At 31.2% G+C, this 24408-nt stretch overlaps 1 protein-coding gene across 1 annotated transcript in view; it reads left to right on the top strand.

Moving 5' to 3' along the window:
• LOC114336694 (palmitoyltransferase Hip14) overlaps window positions 1-24408 on the top strand; it is an 83844-nt gene that overhangs the window by 17853 nt on the left and 41583 nt on the right. Inside the window, exons 4-5 of the mRNA XM_050650432.1 lie at window positions 234-401; window positions 18565-18927. Of these exons, the coding sequence (XP_050506389.1) occupies window positions 234-401; window positions 18565-18927 (531 nt within the window). The remainder of the gene's footprint in view (window positions 1-233; window positions 402-18564; window positions 18928-24408) is intronic.

The raw sequence follows: 24408 nt of genomic DNA, 5'->3' as shown, positions 1-24408 counted from the left end.
ATCTGTGTCAGCACTGACGATGATATTTTTATATCGAAAATATTCTGTGATTTGATGAAGTCCTTTAATGGATTTTAGTAAAATTCTATACCTTTTATAAAGGATTTTCAATAAAATTTTAAAATTAGAGTAATTTAAGGTACCTACCCGATGAGTTTTGTTTGTAAGTATCAATGTTAAGATGTTAAAAGAAAACAAGAGATCTCCAATAATTGTCTTATGTTCTTTTTTAGGGGCACGCCAGTTTGTATACACCCAACAATAGAGGAGAGACCCCTCTGTCAATGCTACAATCGCAAGTTGGCAGTATTTGGGTCAGTCCAAAAGTCACAGAGGTCATTAAAGAACATTCACATATTTCCAAGTCACCAAGCTTTTTGTATAAAATCACAAAAGATAAAGTAAGTACACATCCACAAGTATTCTATATAGGCCAGAGAACTAAGGATTTTCCCGTGACATCCGTTGATACAGGTATCTAAGAACTGCTTTATGTAAATTTAGTTACAACAATATACAATATAAAAATTATGCAAAAGATTTACCGTACTTTTTAACTTATAAACAATATATACACAATTAAAAATCGCTGTTTGATTTTAAATACAAACGGTGGAGACCGGTAAATTATATAAAATAGTGACACAATTTTTCTGAAGAAGCATAGAAAATTCTTTAAAATGAGAGTTTGTAAAGTTATTTTTGTTAATTTGTTACTTAGTTATTGGGAAAATAGCTCCAAAAGTCGATTTTTTGAGAATGATTAATAACTTTTCTGAAAATAAACAAAAAACCTTAATTTTACGTCAGAGTAGGAACAATATTACAAGCATTTTGCTATTAAAATTTCAAGAAGGTTCACTTAATAGTTATTGCAAAATTGCATTTGTTTATCCCAAAAAGCGTTTATCTACAACGTCATTATGCGTAAACTATTAGGTTTACATAAATACTAAAGGCACCAAATTAAAGAAAATGGCTCATTTTATTAAACTGAATCATTGAATCGTTAAAAAATGTATGCTAAATATTGCAAAATATTTTTGAAAAAGTGTTATGATTTTAAGCTTTTAAACAATTAGAATAACTCAGACGCATTAACATGTAGGAAGTTAATATTTTTTATTTGACATGTTGGAATTTTTATACAAATTTAAACAAAAAAACTTATGCCCTAAGGCCCTTAAGACGCGAGTTACCAATCTTTTTTCAAAAATTCACCGTGGCTTTGTTTATAAACATTAAGAAAGTCAAAAAGAAACATTTAAAAGAATAGAAGTTCAAGTATAAACAAAAAAAATCAAAACGATTCTTCTAAAAATGAGCCGTCTATGATGCGCCAAAAATGCAAGGTTTAAAAGCAAAGCAATTGTTTGATTTTAATGTCGAAAAATGAATTCACAACTCATTTTTTACAAAAGTCGCAATAACTCCGGTTCTAATCAATGAAAATTGATCTTCTTTTTTTAGTTTGGGGTGCCTCGGTGCATAGATTATAAAAATACAATCAGATAATTTGTGATTTGTTTATTTTAGCCAGTATTTTGTTTAAACCATTTAAAATAAATATTTTTTTGCTAAATTTGACATTTTTATTATTATTATTATTAGTATAAAAGTTAATGAAATGATAGGTAACATAAATATTGATGTATTACAGTTATAAATAATATAATTTAACAATAAATTTTACTTTACAAAAAAATATTAATTTTTATTTGAAATCAAATCTATGCATTGTTAATTTTTCTTGAGTTATGCTTAGAAAATTACTTTTCTTGACTAAACCCGACAAGGCTGCAAATGTTATAAAACTTCGTATAATTATAAAATATGTTAAAATTAAATTAAGTCTGTAAATTTTAATGGGTTCATTATATATAGGTATAAATTGATAAAATTTGATATTTGATAGTTGCATCTTAGGTTTCAGACCATGCAGAAATTTTTATGAATAATACCTTTGTTTTACGATTACTTAATGAAAAAAATGGGTGTCGGTTTCAGATTTTTAATTCCAAACAACTTTTCATAATAACAATTTTTGATATTGTGAAATACTGTAAAGCGGGATTTATAATTTTTGACATATGTAACTGCTATAAAATTGATAATAAAAAATGTGGTTCCAGGTTACGTAGATTCAATGTAAAATGTATATTATTTATTTTTAGCACATAAGCAAAACGCTCCGACACACAGTGGTTTCAAATGCCGAAAACGTGGTCATGAACCTTTAAAAGCGTATATTGTTTATACATTTTGGAATTAATTTCGTTCTTAAGGGTTTTTGGCATCGCTGATTACGAATCTGGTATTATTTTTTCTGAAAAACAAAATGGCGGATCCAACATAGCGGAAAGAAATTGAAAATATCAATAAAAAAAAAATTGTCAAATTTGGTAGGTTAATATCGCTGATTATAAATCTAACTTTACTTTTTTTTTAAACAAAATGGCGGACCCAATATGGACGAAAGAAATTCGAAAATTTTATTTTAGCCGCATTTTCGTTTAAAATTTTATATTATAAGGGACTTTTGAAACTGCTGATTACCAATACATTTTCTTTATGAAGTACAATATTCAGAAACTATTACTTATGTACAACTGCCACTTTTGTATTCAAACAACTGCCAGCAATGCATAGGCAGTTATAGACAGCTAAACCAAAGTGATTCTGTATCTCCTTAATATATATTTTAAGATTAATAAATATTAGTCGCAGAATTATGCAGAATTTTGTACTTTTTGAATTCATCTTTACAAAATTTTAATTATTTCAAGTATATTTTCACTATTTATGCATTAACACATTTATGGCATTTATTGTTAATACATGTTGACTTAAGTTACATCTTCCATTACTACATACTTAAAAAGGAAGAATCTGCTTTACAGCGATAAAATTGATAAACCACAAAACGTTTTACAGCGTTTTCAATATACGCGTTCTTTTTCACTTTCTCTGCCGACCAACATATCCCCGGACATAGCCCACTTGTTCCCGAGTTGTGAACCAGAATACATCCAGTGTGATCCTCATACCTGCGTATTAGGACTCTACGATAGTATGAGAAAACAAATGTAAAAACATGAAAATCCCTAAATAGGGACTCCTTTTTTAGCCTCATGACCACGTTTTCAGCATTTGGAACCACTGTGCGACAGGCCGATTTTTAAAATAATTATAGTATGTATATTACAGCATCAATGTTTCGAACTTTACGCGATCCCTCTTCAAGTGACAGACATAACTTTGATTTTTGTAAATAGGAAAGTGCACCATGTGGCATATCATTTAAAAGCTTTTCAAATATTGATTACAAACATGTAAAAATGATTACAAACTTTTGGGTCGAATTCTATTCAAATCCATTATTTTTTTTCGAATCCTGAGAAAACTAATAAGTATTTTTGAAAAATTTAAACGCAGAATGAAAGACTACATTATTACAGAGGACCGAAAGTCCCTTATAATAAACAAAAAAGAATGTGTGTGTACTTTGTACGCACGTAAGAAGTTATACTTCTATAATATGTTTTCAGCGAAATAAAATACTTTTAACAGTTTATTTTTATTTTTTTAAATATTAAACTGATTTTAATAGTTACTTACCACTTTCCAAAAATCCAAAAATGAAAAAAAATACAGCAATTGTCCGCATTTGAACCCGGGACCTCTCGATCCGTAGTCGAATGCTGTACCAATGAGGCTACGAAGGCATTGTTTTGACGGTTTCTCGGACATTATGACAAACCACGGTAACAAATAGACGAAGTGAAGTATTAAATAAAAATGTTTTAGTAAAACGTATTGCCTTACTCCCGAGGAAGACAAATCCAAAGACAAAAATTATAATAAATATATTTACTGAAAACACTAATATATTTTTTCCACACCTTTTTTGGACTGATACATGTAACTTAAAAGATTTAGCAACGAACAGCATACTGTCTCTGTGCGCATGCGCGCAGAATAATAAAAATTCACTCTCTATCGCGCCTAAAGAAGTATAACTTCAAAAAGTTTCTTTTGAATAATATTTTTAAAATTAAAAATCACACTAAATTTTAAATACGTATTACGTTTCTCAGTATTCGAAAAAAATGAATACATTCGAAAAAAAAAACTTGACCGAAATTTTGCGCCTACGCTCTCAAAAACAATTAAAGTATTATACATTTTTGTAATCAGTACTTCAAAAGCTTTTAAATGAGGTGTAACATGATGTTCGTTCCCATTAAAAAAAATCAAAGTTATGACTGTCACCTAAAGAGGGATCGCGAAAGTTCGAAACATTGATGCTATAATATACTATGATTATTTTAAAAATCGACTTGCTGAGCGTTTTGCTCATGTGCTAAAAATAAATACGTTAATAAGGGGGGCAACAATTATTCCAGTGCACTGTATGTATATACATATACAGTGCATTCATAAAGTGTGGAAACGGTCTATTATCTCATGACTTAATTATTTTCAGAGTTAAAGCTCTGACAGGTCGATTTTTATTTTTAAATTATGATTTTTTGACGTATATTGGGCGTGATGACGTCATCGATGATTTTTTTTAAATGGGAATATGAGTCGTGTGGTAGCTCATTTGAAAGGTCATTCAATTCTCTATTCAGTAATATAAACATTAACATCATTATTTATACAGGGTGGCCAAAAAATAATTTCGGAATTAAAACAATTGACGCAAAAAGAAGAATGTATGTAATTTACTTAACTCAAAATACATTTTACTGATACCACATAATATAAAAAATGTTTATTTCATAAATAAACATTGCTTTTCGCTTAAATTAAATGTCGAGCAGTCACACACCTGCCTCTTGGCAGTTTAAACATTTAATTTAAGCCAAAAGCAATGTTTATTTGTCAAATAAAAAACAGAGCGATGTTTTTTTATTTAATTTATTTAATATTATTCGATTCGACGCAATTTTATTTGTTAGATTCAATTTTACCTAATTTTATTTAATTTGATTTAATTTTACGTAATTTTCTTTAATTTAATTTTATTTTATTTAAGTTTATTATGCATGCGATTACATTTACAGTGTATGGTCGCACGATCGTTGCATTTTGTCGTTTCAATCCCTCTTATTTTTTTCATACATGATCTACCGTTCAATCCGTAGTTAGCTATAAGAAAGCTATGCTTCCAAAAATAATAAGCCTAATTTAAGAAAAATCGAAACTCATGATTTTCAAATAAAAAATAAATTTTTTTGTAAATTTTATTTTTTAACCACTTAATGCACACATTACTTTCGAGGTGACTGTCAAAAAAGATTTATTTTTTTCATTTTATGATTCTGTTATGCATTATAAGGTATATAATTAAAAAAACAGTTATCAGGGGAGTAGTAGTAAGTGTATTTTTCATGACAAGGGCGTATTAAAAAAAAAATTAAAATAACTTAGTATTTTTAATTTAATAAATTAATTATATATATTTTAAGTATTTTTATATTAGAAAATTTAATATTTATGTACAATTAAAAGCAAAGATTTATAGGGGCGTAGAATTATAATAAAGGCATAAATAAAAAAAAATTTGAAGTTTGATAATAAAGTTGTAAAAAGTTCAAAAATATTTTGTGCACCGCTCTGTAATACTGTAAACACTGCAATTGTAGATAATACAATAAAGATCTACTACCTGACAGTAACGAAAATAAAATAAACTGTAAATATTGCAAACACAATACAAGAAACATCTACCAGCTGACAGAAACGAAAATAATCTAATAAACTCTTTATAAACCAAAAACGGCATTAAACATTTCAACGTAAGTACAGTAACCATTAAAAATAACATAATAAATTCGCTATAAACCAAAAACAGCCATACAATATTTGAATAGCGTTGTACTACGGTAGCAATTGTGAGACACGTGCAAGTCCCAAATTTTTCGGCAAGCTGCTCCGTGTCAGACGCGGTATAATGCATTAAATGGTTAAAATATCTTATTTATAACTGTTATAGATAAATATTTAGGTTATTTTTCACTTGATTAACTTTTAATACTACTAATAATAAGAAAGATGCAAAATTTGGCAAAAAAATATTTATTTTAAATGGTTTAAACAAAATACTGGCTTAAATAAACAAATCACAAATTAGCTGATCGTATTTTTATAATCTATGCACTAAGGCACCCCGAATTAAAAAAAAGAATGTGTGTGTACTTTGTACGCACGTAAGAAGTTATACTTCTATTATATGATTATATGATTATAAACGAAATTAATATACTTTTTATTTATATTTTATTTAAATATTAAATTAATTTATACTTAATACTTCTCAAACATTTTTATTAAAACAGTGCCAAAAATTAAAATAATAAAAAAATAAAACACACACAAACACATTAAAAATGCCACAAATGATTTCTGAACATTAATTGTCGGAAATTTTTTTAACTAAATACGTATTTTCTGAAAATAAAATTATATAATAAATATACTTACAATCATAAAATGTATAAAAAAAATAAAAGTTTCTATTGGGATTCGAACCAACTTACCACGCGGCTTGTATTTGCGTTGTATTGGGATTCACTCGCATTAAAACTGCGCCACAGAGACAGCTTGTCATTATGTGCGAAGATCGTCTAACTAAACAGATTAACCTTTTGACATTTTTAACTTATTATGTAAATCAAATTATTTTGATTTTGAATTGAAATGATTTAGAATTGAAAAAATACAACAAAACATAGGGTAAGAAGACAATATATTAGGTGAATATTGATAGAAATTTTGATGGTAATCAAATTATGTAAAAAAAAGTATTACATACTACTTATGTATTTTGGTAGGTTCAAGGTAGGTATCGGAGCCCGTATAACGACTAATAAATTTCGCAATCACTTGCGTCGTGCAAAGTGGCTATGTTCAAATATCATAACAAAATTTGATCAACTATTTATAAAACACTTATTAGTGAAAGATTCTTTAGCTTTGAATAAGCGAGATCTGCGGCACTCATACTAGGCACAGTTTGATGAGCTTTCACATTGGCATGCAACAATCATCTCTTCTATGTAAATAAGTCCAAAAATATAATATGAAAACTATTTAAAAAGGCAGTATAACCATTAACTAACTTTTTGTTTGTTGTTTCTCTTCCTACAAATTTTAAAACGCAACAAGCATACATTATAACCAAACACAGTCCCACAGCTGTGCCACAGCTGCCATATTGGATAATTTTTGTCATGTCATTTGAACATCCAATCAGAACAAAGTTATAATGCGCATGCGCCCGGTCGCTAGATTTTCCCATATAAAATTTCACCGTCATTACGCCCGTAAAGAAGTATAACTTCAAAAAAGAACAATAATTTTTGTTGATTAGAACCGGAGTTATTGCGACTTTTGTAAATGAGTTGTGAATTCATTTTTCGACAGTAAAATCAAACAATTGCTTTGCTTTTAAACCTTGCATTTTTGCGCATCAAGGACGGCTAATTTTTAGAAGAATCCTTTTGATTTTTTTGTTTATACTTAAACTTCTATTCTTTTAAATGTTTCTTTTTGACTTTCCTAATGTTTATAAACAAAGCCACGGTGAATTTTTGAAAAAAGATGGGTAACTCGGGTCTTAAGGGCCTTAGGGCATTATTTGTTTTATTTGAATTTGTATAAAAATTCCAACATGTCAAAAAAATATTAACTTCCTACATGTTAATGCGTCTGAGTTATTCTAATTGTTTATAAGCTTAAAATCATACCACTTTTTCAAAAATATTTTACAATGTTTAGCACACATTTTTTAACCATTAATTTAATAAAATGATCTTTTTTCTTTAATTTGGTGCCTTTAGAATTAATGTAAAACTAACAGTTTACGCATAATGACGTTGTAGATAAAAGCTTTTTGGGAAAAACAAATGCAATTTTGTAATAAATATTAAGTGAATCTTCTTGAAATTTTAATAACAAAATGCTTGTAACATTGTTCCTTCTCTGACGAAAAATTAAAGTATTTTGTTAATTTTCAGAAAAGTTATTAATATTTTTCAAAAAATCGACTTTTGGAGCTATTTTCCCAATAACTAAGCAACAAAAAGACAAAAATAACTTTGCAAACTCTCATTTTAAATAATTTTCTATGCTACTTCAGAAAAATTGTGTCACTATTTCATATAATTTACCGGTCTCCACCTTTTGTATTTAAAATCAAACAGCGATTTTTAATTGTTAATATATTGTTTATAAGTTAAAAAGTACGGTAAATCTTTTGCATAATTTTTATATTGGATATTGTTGTAACTAAATTTACCCAAAGCAGTTCTTAGATAGCTGTATCAATGGATGTCACGAAAGAGGCCATTTAATTGCTAATTTCTCTGGTCTAATATGTCTAATTTGTTTTTGTTTAAATATGAGCAATGCTTGATAGTATCAAGAAAATTATGGTGGTAGTTTTATAATAGTGAATCTTTGTTTCTCAAATTTTAAAATAATCTAATACTACTTTTTATGATTGAGCAGTCTTAACAACCTTACTACACTCTGGGCCAAAATTAACCGGCCACCTTAAAAATGGGAAATTTTTGATGTCTTATATCTCCTAAACCTGTTGTCCGATTTAAGTGATTTTTTTAATATATTATAGCCTTATTCCTTGACAATATCGTTATAATAAAATTGTTGCTAAACAGGTAAATTTTCATTGTATACCGGGTGTACGAATCAAACTGTGTTTTTTTCTAAGTTTACATCATCCTGTGGAATATTATGGCATCTGGAGAATACTGAAATTAAAACCTAACTATAGCCTCATACTTTCTCAACATTTTGTTGTTTGACTGATTCGCTTATGTTGGATAATAAAAAAGTTAGGTGCTTTAACAACTACACATGTTTTTTATCAATACAGGGAGTAATTCTGCATGAAAAAATAATGGCAGTTTGCTTTAGAAACTTATGTCCGCTAATGCTTCGTTTCCGAGATAGGGGGTGTTGAAATTTTTCTGACAAACTGACGATTTATTTATTACTTTAAAACCGGTTGAGAGATGCACATGAAATTTGGTGGGTTTTAATACGTAGTTATTGCACATTTTTTGGCATACTATTAAGCATTTAATATTCACCATTGGCGCGCATACGGGTAATATAATGGCTCATATTACCCGTATGCGCGCCAATGGTGAATATTAAATTCTTAATTGTATGTCAAAAAATATGCAATAATTACGTCATACAACCCACCAAATTGTATTTGCATATCTCAACCGGTTTTAAAGCAATGAATAAATCGTCAGTTTGTCAGAAAATTTTCAACACCCTTATCTCGGAAAACGAAGCATTTGCGGACATAAGTTTATAAAGCAAACTGTCATTATTTTTTCATGCAGAATTACCCCTTAAACTTTGCCAACATTTTTTAAAAACACCCTATCATAAAAACCATGTCTAGTTGTTAAGGCACTTAACTTTTTTATTGTACAACATTAGCGAATCAATCAAACAACAAGATGTTGAGAAAGCATGATGCTATAGTTAGGTTTTAATTTCAGTATTCTACAAATGCTAGAATGTTCCACAGGGTGATGCAAACTTTAAGAAAGAAACACAGTTTGATTCGTACACCCGGTATGCTTATATTATTATATGCAATATTATTATATCGATATTGTTAAGGCTTAAGGTTATCATATATTAAAAAAATCACTTAAATCGGACAACAGGTTTAGGAGATATAAGACATCAAAAATTACCCATTTTTAAGGTGGCCGGTTAATTTTGGCCCAGAGTGTATTATAATATTATACATACATTGTAGTAAATCGACTGCGTACATGCATAATTTCCTATTTCATTTTTCGTTTTTAGCGGCATTGGAACCTAACCACTAAAATACGTTATGGCAATATAGTAACAAATAACCAATCATATAATTTGGAGCTAATTTTAACTCTTTCATTAGGTCCTAACTGCCGAGCAACAAACATTCGGTCCTAACTGTCATGGAGAAGAGACTATGTCATGGAGAAAATTGCAAAGCCAGACCGCAAAATAAAATAGTTTTTACTCTCCCTTGAATATTGTCCAAAATCATATAGGACATTATGCAGGTACACAGTCGAAATGTACTATCATTCCTTTACAATAATCCTTAAATGTACTACAATTTTTATAAACCATATTCTTAGAAAAAGGCACCGGTTATGCCTTCGTAATACCTAAACGTATACAAAATACTATAAGCTACATAAAAACACATCTATCTTCACAGCTGAGGCAATAGCAATTCTAAAAGCACTAGAATATGTACAACAGGAAGAGGAACAGAATGTCATTATCTTCTCCGATTCACTTTCAGTTCTTAAAATTTTAAAATCAAACTCAAACACAACAAATGATATTATCTTTAACATCCAAACAATTATTAAAAAATTACAAGATCAAAATAAATTTATAAAATTCTTCTGGGTTAAAGCACACGTAGGAATAACAAACAATGAAATTGCAGATAAAATTGCCAAAGAAAGCATAGAAGTGGAGGAACAGATAAATTGCGAATTAACTACAGATGAACAAATAAACATATCCAAACATAAAGATGAGACAATGGTCCTAATTGTGGCAAGAATACACCTTTACAAATCCAACACGTTACACCAGACTAGAATAAGTACGATTACAATCGCAAAAGCATAACCACTATTAGTAGAATGAAATTTGGTCACGCATGTTATCCAGCACACTTACAATACATAAAATCAAAATAGTTGAGAGTGATCTTTGTTAAGTTTGTAATAAAATCGGTGACCTGGACCACATATTTTTTGATTGCCTCAAATATAGGGCTCAATCCAATGAGCTGTTCAGAAAACTTCTACAATTGAACATTGAAAGCCCATATAACATAATGTATCTTCTTGCTTTAAACAGAAAAGAAATTTACGATTGTTTGTTGTATTTCGTCAGAACAACAAAAATACAAATTTAACAATACCTTTTGTCTTTCCTTAATGTATGTATACCTTATCTATCCGAGGCCTACCTTTGATCGTTTATAAAATGCCCTGATCGGCTCCTGGGCGAGAAGAGTGTCATCTTTGTGTTAAATCCTTGTACTCTCTTCTACAAAATTTGTATCTGGCTGTGTGGGTTTTACCAGGTTTTACCTTAAAGCCAAAAAAAGAATAGACAGAAAAAGACAAATTTTTCTTAATCAATTTACTACTCGTCGGTATTGTGGCTGAATTATTTTTGTCTTCTTTAATACCATTTTCCATGTCATTGGAAGCCTTTGAGCATCATCTCTTTGTTTTAGACCGTTTTTTTTCTGTTTCTATTGATTCTCTGATTTCACGTTTTCTTCGCATTCAGGTCTGTTGTATGCCCTGTATTTAAGACACAATGTTGTACAAGCGACGACGTTTTTCTCTCGTTTCGATGGCATTTTTCACATGGATTCTTCGATTGGTCTATCCTATGTATTTCTTCTTCTTCATGTGCCATCTCCTCTAAGAAGGTCGGCAACTATCATGGCAATTCGCACTTTCGATACCTCTGCTCTAAAGAGATCAGCAGAAGTGTAGATAAACCAAGCTCTCAAGTTGTTTAACCAGGAGATGCGTCTTCTTCCACAAAACCCCCTCTACCCGGTATTCTTTTTTGTATTATTATTAATTGCAACAAAGTATAATGCTCGCCCCTCATGATATGCCCCAGATATTGCAGTTTTCTAACTTAAATTGTATTTAAAACCTCTCTTTCTTTTCCCATTCTTCTCAACTCAACACCTCATGTTCTATGTATGATTTGTCACAATCCCCACATGGAATTTCGTATACTCCTTGTTTTTCTAACTATATTTTTGTTTTTACGGATGGTAAAATAGTTGAGATTTTTCTGTCGTTATTAAATAATATCGTTTCTATTTCGTATTTTCTTAGCACTCTCTATTTTCTCTATTGGGTTCTTAATCTTTATTCTGGGTTTTCTATGGTATACGTTAAAAGTAGTTTGTTTCTTAAAGCTGTTTTCACATGATGCATATCTACATTTTGCAATTTTAATTTTACGTTTAGAGTAATCACAGCGAAAAAGAGAAAGACTGAGAAATCACAGATAAAAAACAACACGAGCATAAAATTATCACTTTAGAAAAAAAAGTCGACAATAGTATCCATCCGACAGTAATACAAATTGTGGTAAAGATTTGTAAGTATGACCGAAATACTCTTCCTCTTTAAACATGCGTTTTACAAACCAAGCAGAAAGTCAAAGGGTAGAGGCTAGAAAAAGTAGTGAAATACAGAACACTAACGGCTGGTTTCACAAAGTAAAGTTAAGAGATAACCAGAGGTAACCCCAATCTATTATAATTGGGGAACCTCTGGTTATCTCTTAACCACAAGTTAACTTTACTTTGTGAAACCGACCGTAAGGGTGAAAACAAGAAAATTGTAAACAAAGGTCAAAGTTAATCAGCACGACCCTTGGTTGCATTGTCAAAGTTCTTGTCACAAATTTCGCGCGTATTAAAAATAAAATAAAAAGCTATTAACGCGTCAACGCATGAGAACGTTGGAGGAAAGTCGTATAGATTATCGGTACTCCAAACTGATAGCGAACATATACAATAATGCAATCATGGCCGTCCTACTACACAAAGATACCAAATCTATAAAAATCAAAAGAGGAATAAGACAGGGAGACACGTTGTCTCCCAAACTCTTTACGGCAGTACTTGAACATGCTTTCAAACAATTGGAGGGGGACGCCAAAGGAATAAATATCGACGGCGAAAGGCTCTCCTACCTACGATTCGCAGACGACATAGTTCTTATAAAAGACAACTTAAAAGAGATTAGAACTATGCTTACTGAGTTAGATGTAGCCTGTAAGAAAGTTGGTTTAAATATACATTTTGGAAAGATACAATACATGACAAACCTGGTACCAAGCGAAAATCCAAAAGTCGACGTCAACGAAATAGCATTGGTCCATAAATGTAAATATTTAGGGCATAAAATCCAAATTGCCAGGGACAATCAAACTGCCGAATTACAAAGAAGGATCACCTTAGCATGGGCAGCATATGGAGCTCTATCAGACATCTTCCAGAGCAACTTTCCAAATTATTTGAAAAACAAGACGTTCGACCAATGTGTGCTTCCAGTCATGACTTACGGTGCCGAAACATTATCTTTAACCCAGGCCACAGCAACCAAACTTAGAGTGACCCAAAGAAGAATGGAACGGTCACTACTTGGACTGACTCTCAGAGACAGGGTCAGAAACGAAGAAATCAGGAAAAGGACAGGCGTCACGGATGTCATAGAGCGAGTAGCAAGGCTGAAGTGGAATTGGGCGGGCCATATAGCCAGAATGAAGGACTGGGGGTGGACCCAAAAAATTACAGTGTGGAGATCAAGAGCAGACAGAAGAAGTAGAGGTAGACAGATGGACAGATCACGTCAAAAGGATTGCTGGGAATTGATTGCAATTGATCGACAAAACTGGAAGAAATTAGGGGAGGCCTAGGTTCAACTTTGGATGCAGACAGCCGGATGATGATGTACGCGTCCAAACTGCCTAGAATGCATTTGAGTGACGGGCAAAAAAACAAGAGGAATTGCAACAATGAAATCAAACAAAGATGGGTCATTTTCATTCTATTCTGCGTTTCGCAGTCACTTTGCGTGCGAACAGCATATCCCCATATACAGCTTATGGAACCTTGCAGCTTATTGTTGCCGATTTTAAGTAGACGAACTTAAAGTCCGTCTAAATAGAATATTCCAGAAGTCCAAAACATCTTGATTTGAAAATCTGTGGGTTTTATTATTTTGAACTAATTCATAGATAGGTACTATGAAAGATATTTATACGATATTAACGCTGTTGTTGTAAGAGTCTGTACTGAAAGGTGACCGTGAAACGGAGGATAGGACGATTGAGTGGTTCGAGAGCAGAAGATTCCACAGAGCAAAATGATAGGGTGTTAGTAAATTATCTCAGAGAAGCTCTTTTGCCACAGATCGAAAAGCTAGCGAAGAGACAGCGTTTCGGATCAGCATTCGCACTGCACGTAGAATGATTAAAGCAAGTGAATTGATAAATTGTCTAGCTGTAAGGAAATCTTTTTTGATTGAGGATAACAAGAGGAGACGAGTTGCGTTTTGTAATAAATTCATAAGCCGCGAAGACAACTTTTGGTCTTACGTTGCATTTTCCGATGAAAAAGTGTTTAAGTGATATAGCCGAATTAGAGTTTATAGGCCGAGAAATCATAGGTTCGATGAACGGTATACTCACCATTTAAGAAATGGTGGGTGATTCTCGGTCAAGTATGGTGATGGATAAGTGGTGAAGGTCCGGGCATTTGTTTTCATGTAGAGGAAAAATTAACAGGATAATATTCCTATATATGATATTCTATTCCTATATATGATATTCATATTTTTGAGAACATAATGTTGCTATTATCAGTGATCTAGAGATTCCCAATAACAACTTCATCTTCCAACATGACAATAATTGTCCGCTGCACACGGGTCGAATTGTTTGAGTATGTGTGGAAGAAACTTGGTTAATGTTCCTAATGTTAACTTATTATGTTTTGATGACTAACTTTCCCTACAGTAGGAGTGAAATAATAACGGGAAGTTTTTGAAAGAAAAAAAATATCAAGAACTGGACAAAAAGTCGTGAATAAATAACTATCACGTACCGGGTGTCCCAATAAGAATGGCTCTCGGCCATATCTCAGGAACCGTTTATAGTACAGCTTTGAGAAAAAATATTTATAACAAAAGTTGCCTCGGGAAAAGCCTGGAAATTATTTTAATAATTGTAGGTCCACCGCTAGAGGGCGTAATTGAATATCAAAAATTAAAAAATCAAAATTTTACAAAATTTGCCCAATGAAAGGGCACTGGAAATCCGATCATAGTATTCTTCATAAAATTCTGCGCATAATTGGTTTCACAAGTTTAAGTCTACCTTTGCAAATAAGAGGTGGGGTGAGTGGGAACCTTGTTATGAAAAAATGGTTGTAAGTCCGGTTATGCTAAATCGAATTTTGCAAGCTTAATCTTGCTGAAAACAGCTCTTTTTCGTCAATGTAAGAGTTATAATTTCGCAACAGCCTATTAAGTAATATGCCAGCTAGGAGGCATTATTTAATTATTTTCAGATTTCTTTGGAAAATATTAAACACAAGTATGCATTTTTAATTCTGTATTACAAAATTAGATCAAATTAACAACAGAATAGCGAAAACCGCATGTCAATACCTTTTTTCTGTCTCGAGATATCTTAAGAAACGTGTAAATTTTAAACCTAACCGTTACTGTCACCGGTAAACGAAGGTAAGGAAAGGTAGTGTACTGTGGAAAAAACAAGGAATCATTTTCCAGATCTCAACGTATATAATTAATTAAAACATCAATAAGACAAACAACACTATAAAATATAACAAATAAATAAAAACAACTTCTTAGTGACGACTTAAATGTTCAAATTATTGCCCATTATTTTTGATTCAAGCTTGAACTCTTTCAGGAGTAGATTGAACAGCAGTCTTAATTTATGCTCTCGAAATGCTTTGAATGGGGTTTCGTATTATCTGGATCATTTTTTTCTCGAGTAGGCCTAGCTGCAAAAACAAGGTCTTTAATCCGTCCCCATACCTAAATAAAAGTGAAATACCAAACCGTCCCCACACCAAACAGTTAAATCTGGTGATAGTCAGATAATTGGACCCTTTCTTTTCGATAATGGTGAACGCTATCTAGTTTTTTTAAGGAATGAATTGTCTCTTCCTCTGGAAGATGTACCGCTAGCAGTTCGTAGGTCCATGTTGTTTCAGCACGATGGCTGTCCTGCGCATTTTTGCAGAGTAGTAAGAGATTTTTTAGATGAGTCATTCGCTGATAGATGGATAGGACGTGGAAGCCTATTTTTTGACTAGCCAGATCACCAGATTTAACTTTTTTAGACTTGTATTTATGGGGGCGTATTAAAGACCTTGTTTTTGCCTCTAGGCCCACTACTCGAGAAAACATGATCCAGAGAGTAGGAAACGCCATGCGTTTTGTTATATTTTATAGTGTTGTTTGTCCTATTGTTGTTCTAATTAATACACGTTGATATCTAAAAAATGTTTCTTTGTTTTTTTCACAGCACACTACCTTTCCTTAAATTCGTTTACCGGTGACAGTAACAGTTATGTTTAAAATTTACACGTTTGTTAAGATATCTCGAGATAAAAAAAATGTATCGACATGCGGTTTTCGCTATTCTGTTGCTAATTTGATCTAATTTTGTAATACAGGATTAAAAATGCATATTTGTATTTAATATTTTCCAAAGAAAACTAGATTTCTGAAAATAATGAAATAACGCCTCCTAGCTGGCATATTACTTAATAGGCTGTTTCGAAATTATAACTCTTACATTGACGAAAAAGAGCTCTTTTTAACAAGACCAAGTTTGCAAAATTCGATTTAGCAGAATCGGACTTACAGCCATTTTTAATAGCAAGCTTCCCACTCACCCCCACCTCTTATTTGCAAAGGTAGACTTAAACTTGTGAAATCAAATATGCGCAGAATTTTATGAAGAATACGATGATAGGATTTCTAGTGCCCTTTCGTTAGGCAAATTTTGTAAAATTTTGTGTTTTTAATTGTTGATAGTCAATTACGCACTCTAGCGGTGAACCTACAATTATGAAAATAATTTTCAGGCTTTTCCCGAGGCAACTTTTGTTATAAATACTTTTTTCTCAAAGTTGTACAGTGCCCTTTCGTTAGGCAAATTTTGTAAAATTTTGTGTTTTTAATTGTTGATAGTCAATTACGCACTCTAGCGGTGAACCTACAATTATGAAAATAATTTCCAGGCTTTTCCCGAGGCAACTTTTGTTATAAATATTTTTTTCTCAAAGTTGTACCATAAACGGTTCCTGAGATGTGGCCGAGAGCCATTCTTATTGGGACACCCGGTACAATAATAGATAGGAAGTTATTGTAGTTCATATTTAAAATCATTAGTAAGGTCAGACTAGTGGAAGCATGGAAAATAAGAGAGTACAAGCACCTTTTGACAAGAGAAAAGACCTTAAGAATAATGGTTAACAGGATACCACCATATGGCAATATTGAGAACAATATCTAAGAGTAGATGAAGGAAACAAGAGAAAAAGGCATATGAAGGTAAGAGATTATAAATATGAAACATAATGTGAAAGTTAGGAAAAAATAAGGAGCAACAGTGGAAACAGTAAAAAATGCTAGAAATGGTAAACTATCTAGAATGGGCTGCTGATTTTCTTTATAGAAGGTATCAAGTTAAAACAACTAAGCTTTCACGGGAATCCAATTATCTTGTTTGATAATAATTTTTGATCATATTTTTATTAGTATTACCATTTATTACATTTAATATCGTATTTATTTACTTGTTGTAAATAATAGAGAACTTGCATATAAAGATATTTTTGCATAAAATTGTTAATTTATATTTAAAACTATTATATTCAAGATATTATTACGTCTTAACAATGAATAGTGTACGTACAACAACTGATAATAGTTCCGCGTCCAAAATTTCTGTTTCAAACAACTTCAAAAGCGCGAGCTTGGGTCTGCCGTCACCAACCATGAATTTAACCACTGTTCTCGTTCGCCCGTTCGGTGGGCTATTGCAGTGAATGCATTTTGCCATTGCTAGTTGTGCGTGTCGAATAACTGTGTTGTTTGCTCTGCGTTTATATTATTGTATAATCATTTGTTATAGCAAAGTATTTTGTATTATCGATTGCCTAGAAATTGAAATTGAAAAACCATCAGATTCTGTTAAACAGTCCTTAACATGGTCTGAATACAAAAAGTGCAATAATTTAAAATATTTAATTGCTTGTACTCCTGATGGGATTATTAATTTCATTTCTACTACTTTCGATGGAAGGCCATCAGACGCAGTTATTCTTGAACATAAGTTACTCCCCAGGATAACTTAATCGCTTTCTTTTGAAAAACCCTCGTGAGTAATAGTACTTATGCGTTTTACACACTTTAAAAAGTAGCAATTTCTAAAGATTTATTAATTTCACTTTGAAACTAAATAAACTGATTGTAGAACTTGGCAAGTATACAAGTAATACCTGGTAATTTTCAATTAAATACGATTAAAATGTAATATACAATCCGCGTAATACTCTAATCGCGTTGTTGTCGACTCGTAGCCCGGTTATTCGTGGTACGTGACGTCAGACCAATAGAAGGACGTTCAGGCTCCTCCTAAGAAATTTGAATTTTATAGCTTTTCCAAAGCCTCGTAATAAGCGTATGAGTTAAAAATATTTGTTTTTTTGCATGCAAGTGTTTTAAGATCATGTTACCTTATGTTTTTAAATATTACTTTAATATTTAAAAATTTATGCAAGTTCCTTATTGTGAAAATAACAACCATGGTCTTTATTTGGGATTGGATTTGAACAATCTGAATTTAAAAAATATTGTCCATCCATTGAAATTCAAAAAAAAAATGATAACGTTATAATTTTTTCAGAGAATGAAATGGTGGTGTATGGTGGGGACCCCTTTTATGGCATTCTACATTGCCGGTGCCATTTTGGGAACAAACTTAATTATCTTAATAAAAGTATTTCTTTTAGTGTGTTTGTATATAGTGATACACTATGTAGCGCAAGTGTTGTACGACGATAGACTTATGGCATTACTACCTCTCAGTATTTATCTATCAACGAAAGCCTGGTTTTATTTCACTTGGTTGATATATATTACTCCAGTGACGCACATTTTACTGACAGTCGTCTTCCTGTCCAGTTCGGGCATGCTGTGGTATTGTTTTTTGAAGTCATGGCTCGGAGATGCTGGAGTTGTCAATACCTCACAGCAGTTACAGTTTAGAGTAAGTTTAAATTAAGATATTAATTACAAATTTTGACTGATTTTACCAATGTACATCTTAATATTATTTGAGGCACCAAAACACATGTTCACAAATAAATATTAATAATCAAATTATATAGCCATATTAGATAAGGCTGGATCTGATTTGAAGTGGATGTGAGAGGTGGCATTCGAAATTTTTGCAGAAAAAGTTAGGTGATAACTTCAATAATAATAATTGACTTATGCTTCCTATCAAATATCCCCGGAACGTTAATAAAAAATTTAAAATATTTAAACATTACTAAAAATATCGACTGTCTTTGCTTATAACTTTAAAAGGATTAATTTTGGAGCAAAGTCACAGCAAAATAAAATAAAGATAATTAAATTTTATATGATATACCACTGTTTAAAAATGTATTAACTTATTAGGCTGTTATATAAACAAGGCTGTTATTATTCAATGCTTTTCAACAGGTTGGATCTTTTTTTGCATAATAATTTTGCTATATATTTTTTTTTAATTGAAATTTTTTAAAAACTTTCAGAACAAAAAGTACACAATTTAGAAGTTTGTCAATTTTTGTACATATAAAGGGGCACTATATCTATACTTTACACAATTGAAATCGGATTGTTTAGGCGGCCTCAGCAATATGTTTTAAAGTTATAATCAATAGTTTGTCTTATACAAATAAAATTTCTTCGTAACTGATATATTAAATTAAACTCAAGAAACGACACTGGAAAAGTCTCGGTAAGACGCTTATTTTAAAAGAAAAAAAGTTGAATTGCGAGGAGTAGTTCCTGAGATACAACCGGTCAAAGTTGACCGGTATTTGCAAAAAAGATATACAGTGGAACCCCGGTTATCCGTGCTCCTCGGGACCGGACGTGGCACGGATAATTGAAAAGCACGGATAATCCGAACATGCATTTCTTATATATTATGTTACCGTAAAAACCCGATTTCAGTTAAAACCCGAATTTACTAGGAAAAACTAGTTTTAACTGTCCGCTTTAGACAATTCTAGTTTTAACTAGTGAAAACTAGAACTATCAAAATATTATCAGTTAATTCTAGTTGAAACTAAACATATTTCAGTCAAAACTAGTTTTTACTAAAATTTTCAGTAATTTCCAGATTCAACTAAAACTCACTAAATAATTTAATTTTTTTAGCTTGCGTTTTCAAACTCTCGTAGGCTTCCTTTCTAGCTAACAAAATTTGATGTTCTCCAATAAGACCGGCCTCTTCAACACCAGACTCTTTATTTTCCGATCTCAAATCCTGAACAACCATAATAAACTTGTAGCTTTGATCCTCTTTTATTGTATACCTATCGATCAAATCTATCTGAGAGCGACTATTCATTTCTGACTGCAAAATAGGTTTCGACACAAAACCCCTCTTCGCTTTTATATTTTTACTCTTCTTCCGTTGGCAGGTTTCATACATTGGTATAAAAGTATTGATCATATAAATTGTTATATTTGCGTATTTTCTCGCAGTTTCAGTCTTCAACATATTCTGACCTCCATGAAAAATCCAACGACCAATGACCTCCAACGTGGGCTGCTTCAATTATGTCAAAAATGTCTTCGGCGGGTACATACTATTTGATGGGTCAATTCTAGAAGTCAACTATTTTATGTCTCCAACTTCAACAATTGTAAATCGTTGTAATCTTCGATATTGTAACAGTGTTTTCTTGGGAGACAGTTCCGCATCTTGTACTTCGGCCATTAATTTATTATACATGCTTTTCGTCACAACATTTTAGTGACTTTCTTTCTTCTCGGTCTCTTTCTTCTGTAAAACCTTTTCCAAAAATATTTTTCCACGGTCTTATATCTCTGCTAGCAACTACTCTGCTCTAACTAATAAAAACGATGCAGAACAATCAAAAAGAGTTGCACACACTATAGGTAACAGTTTATTCCTGACCGGCCGCCTTCGTCATTAGCGCTACACCAAACAAGCCAAATCATTATTTTTGTCTCTTCTCGCAACGATTTTTACTGGTATTCGTTAGTAGTGCTAGTAAAAACTAGTTTGAACTATCTTAAACTACTCTAACTGAAATTTGTTTCAGATTTCTAGTTTTAACTGAATTTAGCAGTCAAATGTAGTTTTGACTAGTTAAAACTAGAATTGTCTAAAGCGCACAGTTAAAACTAGCTTTTCCTAATAAATTCGGGTTTTAACTAAAATCGGGTTTTAACGGTAACATATATAATACATATTTACGTATATACAAACATATCTACCGATGTACCATAAAAAGAACAGAAAAAATAAATCTTTCATTATGAGTCTCCCTCTCGGCGTATCGAGTGATTTACGGTGACGCTATTTTGATAAAACCTCAAAAATGCAATTAAACTAGTAGAAAATCATAGCACGGATAATCCGCAACCCGGATAATCCGCACACGGATAATCGGGGTTCTACTGTAAACAATATGATGGTAATCTTTGAACCATTACCTTATTCTTTCTCCGTATAAATTCGTATTATTTCTCTTTCTCCGTATACATTTTCATATGTTCCAGACACTTATAACATGTATTATGTATAATAATAAAAACTATCGGTATTGCGCGATTATTTGGTGTAAAAATACCAAAAATACAAAAAATTTTAAGGCACTCGGGGGAATGCCGACAGAAGTGAAAACTTCTTGCGAAGCAAGCGTTTTCGGGTAAACACTTTATCCCTCCTCCAACCATTATAACTGCGGCCGAACTGACACGCAATTCAACCTATTGTATATAAATGACTAATATGTCACCATAGCGATGACGATCGCGAGTTCAATACTTTTTCCCATCCAAATGCACAACGTCGCTAAACAAGTTTTCACTTAAAAAACTTTAAACACTAATCAGTTATAATGATTGGAGTAGGGATAGTGTGGACCCTCATGCGCTTGTTTTGCAAGCTCCTTCGGGTGAATACTCTATCCCTCCTCCAACCATTATAACTTCGGTCGAACGTATACGCAATTCGACCTATAGTATATATAAATTATAAGTATCTCACCGTAGCGATGACGGTCGCGAATTCAACTCTTTTTTCCCCATCCAAAATGTGCACAACGTCGCTAAAGAAGTTTTCAATTCAACAATACTTTAAACTCTAATTGGTTATAATGATTGGAGTAGGGATAGTGTGGCCCCTCATGTGCTTGCTTCGCAAGCTCCTTTGGGTACATACTCTATCAGCCATGTGATGGATGACCGAAGTTATCTTTAACGTAAAGTTATCCTTTAGTTAAGTTATAATCCTCGAATTGGTGTGATGTATCATATTTAACTTAACTACTTGCGTTATTTCTTGACAGTTCTTGAGTTATCTAATATATCAACTGTCACTTTATAACGCGACGTTAAACCTCAAGTTATGAGATAACTATGTAGTTATGTAAGGATATGTAAGGTTAGTTCACCTTTTGACTTGTTTTTAGATAGAAATCAACTGAACATTCAACGAAGAACGTGCAAAATAAAAATTTTCAAAAAAATAGACTTCAAATAACAATTAGAAGCCCTTAAGTAATAATACGATTAAAATAATAATTAACAATAATAAAAAAATATAAAAAAAAATTTTTTTAAGAAACGCTTTTCTTTAGTTACGAGTGACTAAAATTAAAAATAGTATAAAAAAAATCAACCAAAAAGCAAAAAATAAAAAAAATTTAAAAAATCTAACACATTCGTTAAAGAAAAGCGTGGCGCGTCTTCATCGAATAAACGGTTTTTGCTCCACGCTTTTCTTTAACGAATGTGTTAGATTTTTTCAATTTTTTTTTTTATTTTTTGCTTTTTGGTTGATTTTTTGTATACTATTTTTAATTTTAGTCACTCGTAACTAAAGAAAAGCGTTTCTTAAAAAAAATTTTTTTATATTTTTTTATTTTTTACTTTTTAGTCTTACACGTTTCAAACATTAAAATATATCGTCATGTTTCTTAAAATATGTATAAAACATATGATGTACTAACATGAAAAGTAGTCGGAATCGGCAAAAAATTTGAAACTTTATTGTTTATTTATGAAGTATAGCGTAAACAATTAACGTAAAAAGTGAAATTACGTATAGTTCATATCATTAGCTATAATCCGTAAAAGTTCTAAGTTTTTACATTGTAAAAAACGAGAGAATTTTAGCATTTTCCATTAAAATCGTTTTTTTTTTATTTAAACAATTAACAAACATAAAAACAATTTTTTTTATTAACTATTCGTGAATTGTTCCCTCGAATGCATATGTCTGCAAATTTTCATTAATTTGCATTGGAGAAAAGGCAGTTAAATTAACGTCTAAAGATTTGACGCAAACTATTGAACTAAATAAAAGCGTTTAAAAAGTAAAGTTAATAATTTAAGAATAGAAAGGTAATACAATTTTAAAAATCAACTCGAGATATAATTATTGAATATTGCCAAAGAAATTTTTGTAAATGCACTGGAATGACTGAAATAGTGACACGAAATGTACTAAACCAACACATTTTGTACAAAAACTTAAGGCTATGGGTACATAATTCGCAAACATTTTACGTGTATCCCTACTTTTTCTGTCTTTACACGGCAAATTAAGTGTAGTAAAATTCACACTGTTATGGATATGTAAACATTACTAGAATGTCATTCTACTTGAAAATGTCATCATTAATTTAAAGAGATGGGTTTTGAATGTTCTTGGATAACTGTTATTTTTATAATTGCAAATTATTAATTCAGTTAATAAATGTGATAATTTTTTCACTAACTATGTATTCAGTGATTGTAATAATTTATTTGTACAACAAAGACTAATACTCAATCGAGAAAAGAGGAAAAGTGTTAAAGTGATTTTTTAATAATATACTGTTATGGAACGCTTACAATTTTGAACATCTTTAACAACAAAATACTTGGATCACAGAATATATTATCCTGATGTATTCTCTGCTTGGATCTTCCACAAATAATACACAATAAATAACTTTTTATTAAGTTCACGTCTTAAATCAATTATTTATCAAATACACTATTATACAAATTACACTATTATATATATATATTTATATATATATATATATATATATATATATATATATATATATATATATATAGATATATCAATAATATTTAATCAATAACTCAACATATTCCCGATGCAATGTCAAATATTTAAAATTGTCACTGATTGTCAGTGTCTGACTGACAATATATGCTGACAATATTATATTCGGCTGAGTGCGTTGTAAGACAAAGATAGATTTGGAAAATATTACCACGGCATTGTGTTCATTTTTTTCGAATCCTGAAAAAACCAATAAATATTTTTGAAAAATTTAAACGCAGAATGAAAGACTAAATTATTACCGAGAGCCGAAAGTCCCTTAGAATAAATAAAAAGTTTATTTTGAATGATATATTTGAAATTAAAAATCACACTAAATTTTCTCTTAGTTTTTCACCCCTGTAACTTATTAAAATAAAC

This window comes from Diabrotica virgifera, chromosome 5 (genome assembly GCF_917563875.1).
Source record: "Diabrotica virgifera virgifera chromosome 5, PGI_DIABVI_V3a".
Lineage (NCBI taxonomy): Eukaryota > Metazoa > Arthropoda > Insecta > Coleoptera > Chrysomelidae > Diabrotica > Diabrotica virgifera.
Note: the sequence above shows the minus strand (reverse complement) of the source record. Positions and strands in the feature narration are given on the sequence as shown.